The 13,045-nt window shown below is 47.7% G+C and overlaps 1 protein-coding gene across 14 annotated transcripts in view; it reads left to right on the top strand.

Moving 5' to 3' along the window:
• The window catches only part of MSI2 (musashi RNA binding protein 2), a 212,461-nt gene that overhangs the window by 82,055 nt on the left and 117,361 nt on the right, over positions 1–13,045 (top strand). For 9 of the 14 annotated variants that reach the window (XM_069033635.1, XM_069033633.1, XM_069033630.1 and 6 more), the window contains one exon: positions 1,267–1,293. The exons of the other annotated variants lie outside the window; for them this stretch is intronic. In XM_069033635.1, coding sequence (XP_068889736.1) covers positions 1,267–1,293 — 27 coding nt within the window. The remainder of the gene's footprint in view (positions 1–1,266; positions 1,294–13,045) is intronic. 14 annotated transcript variants of the gene reach the window in all.

The raw sequence follows: 13,045 nt of genomic DNA, 5'->3' as shown, positions 1-13,045 counted from the left end.
TAGGTGCTGCTCCTGCCATCCCTCCAGGGCACTTCTGATCTTTGAGGAGCTGCAGCTGAGGGGCCCAAAGCTTGGCTTTGGGAAAACTCATGTTTTAGCACTGGTTCTCTGATGAAAAAACAGCAGCAGTTATTTAAACTTGGTGTGGTGTAATTGAAACCCATCCTCTCCTTCCTGCTCGCAGATTTGGGGGAGGCTCACGGCCGAAGTGAGCTGGTTAAAACATAATTGATTGGGGAGTCAGCATTTGATCAGTGCCATCATCCCACATAATGGATACCCCGGCACTGAGTGATGGGATGGGAAACGTGAGCGGGTTTTAAATGCGGCTCCGAGGCTGGGCCACAAAGAAAAGGGCTTTTTAAAGGGCCCAGGAAGAACTTCATAGAAATTGTTCCAAATGTGGAGAAGAGCACACGTTAGTGGGAGCAGATGTAATAATGCTTTTTCCACATGGAAATGAATGGCCATATTGGTCAGTCCTAGAGATGAAATATCTGAGTTTTGCTCACATGTGGAATATCGAGGTGAGACCAGTTTAATTAAACTGAAGTTAATTCTGCAGGAGTAGAATATGAAATTCATTTGACATCCAGTGTACACGTCTAACTCTGTTAGGAATACTTATTATGTTTTTTTCTTGGGGGGGGAAAAAAAGTGCCTGCACGTATTTGGGTAGAAATGGAGTGGTGCCCAAGCATGAATCACGTCAGTCCTATCAATAATTACCAGTCCTGGTACCTGCCAGCCCAGAGAAGGAGAGAGTGGTACAGTATATGTATTTATAAATATAACTGCAGAAACGGGGACAAGGGCAAAGTAGCTCAAATGAAGAGCCAATTAAGATAATCTAAGCAGAATGAGGATTAACTGCCTCTTAATCTGAAGGGTACCTAAAATGCATGTGGCCAGTTTAGATCAAACAAGTGTTGTCTGTGTCAGGGACATCCACGAGGGGTTTGGGGTGAACAGGAATGAACACGGAGTGTTCACCCCAGTGCCCAGTGGTGTCAGAATGGTTCTGAGGGGTCCTGCTGGCAGCATGGGCATGGAATGAGCCTCTGTGCTGTGGTGTCACCGCCGCGGGAGTTCGGAGGAGTATTGGATGTGTCATAAAGAAATGATTGCTGGTGTAAGGGGAGTTAACGTCTTGCCGTTTTTCTTTCCCAGAAAGTGGAAAGCACTCACAAGTCTTGTCAGGGAAGAAGCTGCTCTGTTTTTTCTTTTTAAAAAACAGTTTAAAAACCATTTTATTTAACCATTTAGCCCTTGTTCCATTTGCTGCTGCTCCAGGTAAGGCACCTGCAATCTATGTGGTGGGGAAAGGGATGCACATTTGCACCTCTCTTCCAGGAGATTGATTTTAAATTCCAGCAAACACAAGCATGTGCAGGATTGCACTTGGAGCATCCGTTTATTTTACCACTGGCCTGACAGGGTGTGGTGGGTGTGTGTTACCTGGGGCTGTTGGCTCGTGCTGGGTGTTTGTTGGGAGGCAGGGGGTGCCCAGACCCTGTGTTGGGAGGCAGGGGCTGCCTGGACCCCGCTGGCTGTGCCCCCTTTGCGGGGCAGTCGCCGTGTGAGCGGTGGCTCTGCAGGTGAAGGTGCCTGTGTTGACTCTCTCACTCTGCCGAGTGGTTTAGCGAGTTCAGATCTGTGCCATGTTAATTGTCAGGACTGGGAGGGTGGGAGCAGATTTCACCGGGGGCAATGGAAGAGATCCAATGAATTTCCACTCTGTTTCACTGCTTGGCAAACCAGCACTTACTGTCACTTTGCATAAATAGGTTTATTTCAGAGGGTCAGCCGGCACCACTCCCCCCTTCCCCTGCTGGCCCACCCTCCCCTGAAGGAGAGGAGGCCGACGAGCATTTAATTTCCCCAGCAGCAGGTGCTTGTCATCCATCTGAAGAAAGCTGCCAACATCTGGTGCAATTGCCTCGGCAAACGCAGTAACAAGGCGCCTGCAGTTCAAACGCAGAGAGAGCATTGCCTCTTTAATGATAACAAGCTGTTGGCTTCCCCTCTGAGATGAATTCATCTCACAGATGTTTGTCTAGTTTTGGCAATCTTATCACTATAGCTTTGGTGATTATGCTCAACTGGAGACTATTACTATAAAAGAAGTTTGAACTTGTTCCATTTTTGCATTATTTATTTATTTAGCCATTTATTTCTCTGCTTTCTGGATATAATTTGTATCAACAACTGTACTGTTGGTCCCATTACCCAAGTACCCTCACGATTTTTATTGCATCTGCTGAACAGTAGCTTGCTACTTGACTCCCACCGCTGGCAAATGTCTTTCAGCCACGCTGACGTTTTTAACATTCCCCATCAACAGCTTTGTGGTTTGAACCCTCTATTTAACACTACATTTTCTGGGATTACTTGGCGCTCGCTCTGTCTGTTCTCTCTAATAACTGCAATATACTCACTATTTCTGCAAAGCGTGAGGCGCCAAGAATATTCTGGATATTCTGTTTGGACGGCAGCGCTCTGGTGACCTTGGCAGGGCTTTGTAATGACAACACACGACCGTCTTCATTGTTGGATCTTAAACGTTTCCAGCCTCAGCGTGATCGTACGGAACATGGGGACCTGCAGGCTGAGGGCTGCAGTGCCTTTTGCTCTTGTTTGCTTCTCTAACATGCCTGGTTTTTTTAAGGAGACAATTTCTCCCCGAACATGTGGAATTTAATTCTGGTAAATAGGATTTATTTTTGGAAATGTGCTTGTGAATAGGTGACTCATGCCTGAATGAAGATGTGTCACTGTTGGTGGGGATACCACGTATATAATTTCTTAGGCTATAAATAGATGCCAGTCCAAGTACTGGTGACATGGTGATGCTTCGCACCAACTCGTTAGCTCAGCCTGAGGAGAGTGTTTAGAGTGTCAGTCTCTCCTGCTGGAGCAACAATTTCTGCTGATGCTTATGGAATAACATCAATAGATTTGTGAAATCCTGGGAGCACTTTAATTGGCACAACAGAAATCAGAGTCGAGGCACATTCCTGTGGTGCCATCATGGGGTGTACTCGTGTTTCTTCTCTCATTGCAGAGGTGGAGAAACTGAGAATTGGGGTGTTTGGGTGCTTGTCAAAGGCCAAGTGTACCACCTGCAGGGTCCTGAAACTCAGAAACTGGGTTTGCTCATTTGTTTCTGTTGCTGAGGGGATTTTAAGGTAAACACACAGGATCAGAGCTCACTCCCATTTTCAGATCTTGGAAGCAGCAGTTCCTTTTTCCTGTTGTTGATGCTAAACTGTGGTTCCATGTTGTTGATGTTTGCTCAACACCACTTAGCCACCAACACAGCACATATGGTTTAATGGCTGTCTTTTTTTTCTGCTTCTGCTGTAGTTAGAGTATTATTAAAAATCCATTAAATTTTGATGTACATCATAAAATATGTGCTCCTGTGAATGCGAGTGCAGATAATTATTTCTGATGAATAAACCAAAAGGACAAGTATGTAAGAAGTTCGTCCTGCAGCTTTCAATTTTCATTATATACATCTCCTGCAGGGGCAATCGTTGTGATGTTGCAGCTGGTTATTTCCGTGGCCTGGCTCTCCCTGGAGATGGATGATGACAGTGCAAACTTGAACTTGCACAAGTGCCTGTGTTTTTGTGGGCATATTTGTAGGTAAATGGTTAAGCAGGGGAGGTAATCCTCGGGAAGCCAGAGAGGGTGTGCAGAGACTGCGACACAGCAGCGACTTTCTCCATGTTGGTTCACTGTGCCTGGGCTTTGTGGATTCTCAGAAAGTAACCCAATTATTTCTCATTAAAGTAACCCAGAAATGAAGCAACAAGCAAAGTGTCATTGCTAAAACACCACCAGGAAGCCAGGCAAGCTCTTCTTGGTGTCCAGGGCCTGAAGCAGGCAAGGGAATCATTAAAAATAATGCATTATAGTGTCCATAAAGTTTCCTGCAGTATATAATGGCCTACAGGGGCCTCACCTAGTTTTCCATGTATGATATGGTTACAGCATCTCATTAACTTTCCCATAACACCAAATACACTTCTCTTGAACACCCCCTTCAGGCTTCACAGGTTTTGCCAAGTATTTCCTAACAAGCAGGAACTTCAATATTTATCATGCTCGCTTTTTATCCCCACCGGGCTAAAGAAGTGGTTGGCCTCTCTCCTGCCCCTTTAATTTCCTATTCCTGAATGCTCTGGGCAAACCCAGCTCTGGCAGGGTCCAGTCCCCTCACTGAGAGGACTTCCCTCAGTTTTCCCAACTCTGGTTTTAAGAGTCGCCCCTGGTATTTCTTCTGTTTAACTGCGTGCCTGCACCCAGGGATTAGTCTTGGTGTAGCACATAAACTCTTGCAGAGACCTTGTGTTGGAGTGAAAGCTCCTCTGGACTCAGGCCCAGAGGAAAGCCAAAGCACAGAGGTTGAATTAAAACCTTTGGACAAGCTGAGATACATGAAGCCACACCAAAGTGAAATAGAAATACAGATTTTTAACTTTTAGTAGAAATACATGCTAAGTGCCTTAAAAAGTGCCTTAAACATTAAAAAGCTGCAGCAGAGACCTTAAAACATAGTTCTTACTGCAGCAGTGTTACTTTTTCACAGAATTCTTTTACTTTAGACAAAACATAGATAGAATTATACTGTTCATATTTTTTAGATAGAGTGTTCACATAAACAATAAGAACTGATAGAAACTGTATATGCAAATCTGTGTAATACCTATGTAACACTGGTGTAAGACTTAAAATTGTTAGAATTAGACCAGGATAGGTTAAGAAAAGGAAAACTGGAATCGTGTGTTAATCTTATTGGTCAATTAACAAATATAATCCACACTTCTGTAAGAAAAGGATTAGATAATAGAAGAAACTAGAATTAGAAGAAGCAGCTGTTTTCTGCCTGCTGTTGCTGCTTGGCCTTATCATGTAACCCCCTTGAACTCTGCCTTCAAGAAAGCTATGGGACTGTGAAACAAAGAGTTCAGCCACCTCCTCTGATCTCTTACCCTGATCCGAGAAGGAAGGGTACCCCGTCAAAAGCTCAACAACCTTGGTCTTGGAAGCAGCACATAGCCCTTAGCTATCCCAAATGAGAAAGCCAAGTGAGTCCTAAAGAAATCCCACCAAATCCTTTGTACCTGTGGTTTCTTTGCACCTGGATGTTAGTGCTAAAACTGCTCAGGCCTTGATGTGCTGTATGTGGTGACTTGGTTGCTTTTTGCCCTGGAAAGGCTCCTTTGGGGCTGGGCACTGCTGCTGTTTTAGCTGAGTTCAGGAAGGTTGGTCCTGGGGGAAGATGATGTTTTGAGCTGACGTGAGCATCGGATGAGCTCAGGGATAAAGGGAAGGATGGAGTTATGCTTGTGCTGGGTTTAGGAGTTCAGTTCTGTGGACGTGGCACTGATTTGCTGTGTTATTTTGGTCTTATTCAGGTCTCTGTCCAAAATCTGGGACTAATAGTGTGGCTTTCCTCTTGCTGCTGTAACTGCAGGCTGTTGCGAGGGGGGTGAGCTGGCTGCGTGCAGCACCTTGCCACGACCTTGATCAAAGTCACAGAGCTGCTGTGAGACCAAATGATGACAAATAAATTCACCTTCATACAGTTTAGTCTAGCTGGCTTTGTTCCTTCATCCCTGATCTTCCCTGCGAAGGGTTCTGTTTACTTTCCCTGAAATGGAAGAGGCCCTGCTACACAGTCCTCTTTCAAAAATAAACCTCTGAAAAGGAAAACAAAAGAGAAGGAACAAAAATCAGACATTGTCCGATTATACAGAGCAGATCCTGATTCTATGTTCCAGGCAGCTCGAGCCAGAGGTTTGTTTAAGTGTAACACAAATTCTACCATTTTTGGATGGTTTGAAACTCTCCTCTTCTCCCTCTTGTACTTTCAGAAAACAATCAAAAAAGAGAACTGCCCATCCTGTCATAAAGAAGAGCTGCAGAGATTCAATACCCAGGATGGTAAAAGCAGATGAAGGGACACAAACACTTCCTGCCTTCATGCTCTGCCTGCATGAGTGGCCTTGGACTGTGGGGTCCCTGTGCCAGCCAGGCTTAAATGCCTTGCTGGCATCAGCATCTTTAGCAGTTTGCAGTCATGTTTCTGAAGTAAATAAGCACTAAATGTTGCCTGTTCCCACCCTCAGAAGGGCTGAGAGGGATAACTGAAAACCTCTGTAATGCCAGAACTGCGCTGTGTTCATCAGTAATTAGGATAGGGGTTCCTGGTGGGAAGTAAGTTTTGTGCTTGGTTGACTTGCAGGTCGTGTTTTCCATTTCTTTTCTGTGTAAGTGGAGAGGTTTATATACTGTTCCTTGACCTAAAAACTTGCTCTGTAAAAGGTGCAGAAGGTGCAGGCTGAGATAATGCGTCTTTTGGGACTGGAGGCTCACTTCTGCCCTCTGTTTACACGGTGTAAATCAAACTGGAGTAGAGCTGTGCAAACAGGCCAGGGCAGCTTGTGCATCAGGGGCTGTTCAGCCCTGTCACAGTGGTAATGCTGGGTGAAAATGCTACTGCCTGGGCCAGTTTTGTCTTGGCCTTTGGGGATCAGGGAAGGGCTCTAAAAATAAAAGAATCTGAGGTAACTGGAGCTGGTCTGCACACACAGGGTGTGAGTGAACGTGTTCCATGTGTCAGCAGCACTGGAGCTGTGCTTATTTACATGAGCTATGAGTTGGACACTTGGTTTTGAACAGTGTGGGTTGGGAACAGTATCTTTAGGAAGAAATTCTTTGCTGTGAGGGTGGGGAGGCCCTGGCACAGGGTGCCCTGTCCCTGGAAGTGTGCAAGGCTGGGTTGGGTGGGGCTTGGAGCAACCTGGGGTAGTGGAAGGTGTCCCTGCCCATCTCGGGGAGTGGAACTGGATCTTTAAGGTCCCTTCCAACCCAAACCATTCCATAGTTGTGTCCCCACTGCATGAAGGGTCTGCCTGTGCTCTTCTGTGTCCCGTTCTCTGACTCCTGTGGCCTCCCCAAGCAGGGTTGGAGTGTTGGTGCTGTGAGCCACAGCCCCACCAGTGTGTGCAGCCTCCTGTGTGCTACAGCCCGGGCAGGAATCCCTTGCTCAGAGTGCTGCTGAAATATTAATGCAGAGCAAATCATCTGGTTTAAACCGAACATCAGGTGGAGGAGGGAGCAGTGGGGTGTGATGCTCGCCGTGGTTTGTACAGGGAAATGTGCCTCCACTGCTGCCGGATCCTCCTGGCACAGTGCCCTGAGCCAGGTGGGGAGGTGGAGGAAATGTAGTAACCTGGTCCTCTTAAGTGCTGGGAGTTTGGGTCCTTAATCCTGCCCTAGGCTCCTAGGAGCTAAGGTGAAATGAGTAAAGGAGCATTGCTATTTTGCATCATCTGTGAGTGATTGGGAGGGTACTCGGAAAAAGTTAACTGCTCTTGGGACTTTCTCAGACTGGCTGTTTAAATCAGTTATTTTTCCCAGATGCTAAATCTAGGAGACTTCCTCAGCAGCCCGGTGGTAATAATAATACTTATATAGCACTTTACATATTCCAAGTGCTGTCCAAAAAGCTGATCTGTCTTGTCTGCAGTGATGTGTAGTTAAACTTGAAGGATATTGGCCTGAATTTGTAGTTGTTTATCAGCTGTATATCTGTGGGTGAATTTACTTTTCTGATGGTTTGTACCCTGTGAGTAAATTCATTTCTCCTGTGGATCTTGACATTAATTCCAGTCTTTCGTCTTGGTAGTGGAGATGATCTTTAAGAAGAGCAGAGAAGAAAGATGTCTTTCTGGCTATTGCACTGCAAAAAAAGATGAGCACAGCTTTAGAGAAATATTTCAGCCTATATAATGCATAAATTAATTTAGACCCTTAGAAGGAGTGTGGTTTTTCCCTGGGGAATGACCTGGCTGCCACGTGGCACACGGATGGCCATTGCCTGTCTTACATAATCTCTCCAAGGGTTTGCTGTTCTTTAAAGGTGTTTCCAGGGGGCGTTAGGTGCGGGCAGAGGGAACAGGTTTGCACACCTGCCTGCAATTACGGAGTTTGTTTTTATTCCCCTTGATGGTTTATGACAGTCCCAAGGACAGTCTGTGCCGTGCAGAGTTGTCCCTCAGCCAAGTGCGTAGTGCTGGAGAGGGGGAAGTGCTCCACACCCAGCCCTGTGTCCCCTTCTCGGTGTCACCTCAGGCAGGTGGGAGCCCAGGATGTGGGAACCAGGCAGAGCTGAGTGCTGACACGGGCAGGATATGGAATGTGGAGGCACAGGGCCTGGGTGATGGCTTGTGGGAGACTGGAGGAAGGAAAATATCCTCGGTGAAAGGGGCCAGGGAGAGAGCCAAGTTCCTCGAAAGAGGACCTTGCAAGGAACGCGCAGATGACGTGAAAAAGTAATTAAAAGGAAAGCCCTAATGGGACGTTAGGGGGAGATGCAGCTGGAACTTGAATAAGCAAATGTAAAGAGGGAATTAAGTTTGTAAGCTTTCCTCTGAGGAACTGCTGGGGAAAACAGGGCAACAGCTTCTGCTGATGTAAATCAGCATTGAGCCCACTGCCGAAGAGCTCCTGCCTGTGAGTGTGGCTCATTTGATATTTGCTAGTCCTAAACCTGGAAAACACACGGGGAAAAGAGGCTGTGGCGTTCTGCAGAGGTGACATGAAGGACGCTTGAGTCCAAAGTGAAGGATATCCACTACAAAAACAAAGGGAGACTGTTGGTAATGTAGTCTGCCTGGGGCAAATTGGTAGTTTGTGATAAGTAATATTAATTTAAGTGTATAATGCTTTAAATTATCTGGATAATTTAATCTATGTGATTTTAAAGAAATGATTTATCAGCTCTGATCTTGAATAAAAGTAAAATAAAACAAATAAAACAAAACCCCTCAATTAATATTAGCACTTTCACTCTGGAGAGTAATACACAGCAGAGACATTTATTTTTAGCTGTGAAGAATTTGCATGTGTGTTTCCAGATGTGTTCTCAGACTTGGTGCTGCTTAAAATTCAGCTACCACAGTATGTAGATCCCAGTTTTCTTTTCCGTATCATTTTGTCTCTACCACTGTGGATGTAATTTTTTTATTTTTTTCTTCTTTTTTCTCTTTTTCCTCTTTTTTCTCTTTTCTCCCAGCAGAGGTGGTGGAGGGGGGTGTGATGATTAAGGCAGCCGGTAAGTCTCTTAGCTTCCTCTGAACTTTACTCTCTCTGCCAGGAGTGACCTATTTAGATGAGGCCCTTTGATGCAGTTGGGGAGGTCAGGTGAGGTCAGAGCACTGGCCGTGCCAGAAATCCCACAGATGCAGGAAGCCAGGAACTTCTGGAGGATGCGGGTTGAACAGGCAGTTGTTTCAGCGTGTTCTCTCTTTGCGTGTGCGTTTGTTCTTTCTCTAAATCCCTGGAACAGAGGGGGCCGGGTGCTCTGCAGTGCAGAGAGCGGCCGAAACGCCCCTGTGCTCGCGGGCGGGCAGAGGATCCTCGCGGGAGCGGGCCTGGAGCAGGCACAGCGCCGGGCTGGATTCCCCCTGCTCCTCTCAGGGATCGCTCAGCGCTCACACAGATGCAGATGGCAACCCTGCCTCCCCAGCTCCTCCTTCCCGGCGTCCTCGCAGCCTCCGAACAAGGGGCTGCGCAGATGTGTGAGATCCTCCAGCCTCTTTAATTCCTCTAATTGCCATGTGGAAGAAAGGGAAGGAGGAAGACTGCTCCTCTCAGCTTGGTTGTCCCAAAGTAAAATCCCAGCTGAGCAGCTTAAAATAGATGGTCAGCTGGTTGTGAGGGCCAGAGCTAGCCCCGGAGAGCATGGCATCTGTCTCCCAGGAATGCTGCCTGGTCATCAGGCCGGATAAATTAGGACTAGGACGGGTCTGTGTTTGTGTGAGAGACAGGCTGCAGTGGGGATGGGGAGCAGCCCTGGATGTCAGCGAGGCGGCCGTGCTGCTGTCCTCTGGCGTGTGCCGGGAATCGATGGCGCGCCGATCACGGACACCGCAGGTCACAACGTGGCTGTGCCGGTGCTGCGCCCACTCCTGCCCGGGCCGCCCTGGCAGCCTCTGGCTGCGAAGCCACTTTCAGTGGCACATCTAATAACTGATCCAGCTTAAAAAGGGAGGGGGGAAAAAAAAGATTATGCCAATGATACCAGCACAATGACCAAGTCTGCTCTACCTTCTGTGCTTCCCTCTGCGCGCTGCCGCCTCCCTCCCGCGGCCGGGCTGGATCCAATGGCAGCGCTGCTTTTCCTCAGATGCAGCACAAAACAGATTTTTCTAGTGGCTGAATTTAATCACTTAGATGCAGAACACTGATAGACTGAATCAATTTAATTCCTATTGCTCATGACTGGGAGGGGAGAGAGGGGAGGAGGAAGGTCATAACAATTTAGCAAACAACAACTTGACTTAAAAATGTAACCAGTAGGTCATCAGTCTTAGTTTTCTTTGGGTTCGGATTTTTTTGGGATTTTTCTAAACCTGCCCAGGCCAAGAAACATGGCAACCTTGGGAAGAGGGGAGCACTGTAGTGTGCAGGGTGGGAGAGGTCATTTGTTGGTGTGCGAGGTCTGAAGTGCTGGGGCTGCCACAGAGCTGTGGGATCAGCTCCATCAGGGAGGAGGGTTGATGCTCCCCCCTCTTTTTTTTTTTTCTTTTCTTTTTTTTTTTGAGGGAGCTGCTGGAAAAGGCATCTCGTTGCTGGGCTGTGAATGTCTGGAATGGCACGTGGTGTCTGAGCATTTGTTTGCTTCAGAGCATCTCAGTGCTGAGCTGCGGGGTGCCTGGGTGGTGCCAGAGCTCTTTGGGAGACTCCAGTTACCTGCTGTGGCACAGTCCTGCTCCGAGAACAGAAGGATTTAACTGGAAACAGAGCAGTCTGTGAGTCTCCTTGCAATGCAGGGCCCTGCTGCTCCTAGGGTCTGTTGTTGTTGGGGTTGTACCCCTTCCATATGAAGCCCAAAGGATTGGCAGTGCCCTTGTAGTGCCTTCTCCAAGGCACTTGGCTCTGCAGAGCATGGGCTGTGCAGGTTCTGTACAGCCCCATGCCTGGTGCTTTTGGGCTCTGCTGCAGTTTCGGTGGTCCCAGGAGATTAAGCTCCTGTGAAGAGGTCCCCAGGATTGGCCTGGGTAAGCTGTTGATGTCACATTCATCTTTTACAAGTGTCCAGCCATCCCAAGAGAAGTCCCAGGCCCATCAGCCGAGTCCCAGCCCTAGGTGTTGTTTCATTAGGATCTTTCACAGTTTTTCACACAGCTCTTAGCCGGTGGGTGCTGCAGGACGTGGGTGACACTGTCGGCTCCTGGGGGGTACCTTGGGAGCGATGCTGCGCCTTCCTTTGCACGGCTCCAGCTCCGTGCCAGGGCCTCCCGAGGTGCCCTCCAGCTGGACAGGCGGAGCTGCACAGCCCTGACCCAACTGCTGCCATCGCCGCGGAGCAGCCGCTGCTCCGAGCGAGACTCACAGCAGTGCTGGAGTAATGAAAGCAAACTTGGCCAGCCTGACAGCAAACTTGGTCGCCTGCCACAGCCATTGGCCCATATGCACAGTGGTAAATAAAAGCTGGAGTTGAATTCCTTTCAAGTTTTATATAATATTCGCTACAATATGGAGTGGAGGGGGGAATCCCTCTTATGAGTAGTTCTACCAAAAAATAAACCCGAACTTCACTTTTGTCAGGGGTTGTGCAGCAGGGCAGTGATGTGGTTACAGAGAAGGGAATTCTCAAGTTCGTTGCAGGCTCCCTGCTGCTGTGTGAGGCTGTGGGACCTCCACAAACAGCCCTGGCCCTGCCCCAAGCTGGGCATTTGTGTGCTGCTGTTCAGTGAGAGGCTCGTGGTGGCAGCAGGAGATTCCAGAGGGAGGGCAGAGCTGGTATCCAGGCAGTTGACTCGGAGGTGTTTGCTGCCTGCTCTGCTCTGTCTGGAGCCTGCTCTTGAGCCTGGCCCTGCGTGCACAGCTGAGCAAGGACGTGAACCAGAGCAATGACAGAGGGAGCAGAAGGGGAGGAAGTTCAGCTGCGCTAAGCGATGGTCAACTTAAAAATAGGCCCATCTATTTATAGCCTTGGCAGTCCAGTGCCCCCCCGAGTGCTACAGCCTGTCTGCAGTCACATCTCAGGTACATATGTATATATATTTATTTATAGACATGCATATACACACACACACACATTTGTGGGTAGAGGAGACCCTCCCACCTGCCCTGGGGCTGGCACGTGGGGGCATGGACCCTGAGGGTGTCAGGGAGCCTGGCAGCAATTTGGGTGCCTTTTCCCTTCCTGCCTTTTTTGTGAAGTGCCCAGCTTGTGGGTGGGTGGCCTCATGCCACTGCTTCCCTTATAAACTTCTGCTTATAAAATACCTGCTCCTCGTTGAAACTTAATCCAATTAAATCTTAGTTATATAGGGCCCCAGGACAAAGTTGTGATTTTTTCATATATGCTTGAAAAAAAAGGAAGTGTGTCTAGGGACTGTTTCCTTTGAGATTGTCTGTCCAGCACTGAGGACTTTTCTGTTCGTTATTTGCATGCTTATATTCAGTTTAATTCTATGACCTATCAGGCAGGGTTGATATTCTTGGTTTTTACTTGCACAGTTTTACTTGCATGTTTGGGCCTGACGTATAATTGGTGTTTCAGCCGTGGAAATAATCAGCAGAGTAGATAAGCTTTGATGGATGGCACTGTTGGCCGGAAAAGCCAGCACCCCTGGGAACAGCAGTGGTTGTAGAAGGCTCCTGTGGCTGTTCTGGGACTGAGATGTCAGAGTGGTACCACTCCAGCCTTCCAGCAAATCCTGACTCTACCTCAATATATTTGTACCTCGAGGCCCCTTTGCCTGAATTAGACATGAGGTTTAGTGAGACTTTGTGAGGGAGTTTCTTGTACTTGAAATGAAACCAGCTGGTTTTATTCCAAGGAGCATATTAAGGGGAGATTAATGTCTCTCCGTACACAACGCCTGTAAGGGCAGTTGTGGGTTCTTTTTGGGTTTGATTTTATTTTAATGGAAGACCGATTCTATTTTAATGTTTCAACTTTGGTCTGCCAGTTCAGACTTGAAAGCTGAAGCTGCTCCTTCCCTCAGTAGTACAC

The sequence above is a fragment of the Aphelocoma coerulescens genome, chromosome 19, assembly GCF_041296385.1.
Source record: "Aphelocoma coerulescens isolate FSJ_1873_10779 chromosome 19, UR_Acoe_1.0, whole genome shotgun sequence".
NCBI classification, from domain to species: Eukaryota; Metazoa; Chordata; class Aves; order Passeriformes; family Corvidae; genus Aphelocoma; species Aphelocoma coerulescens.
The sequence above is the reverse complement of the archived record's forward strand: the minus strand, read 5'-3'. Positions and strand labels throughout refer to the sequence as shown.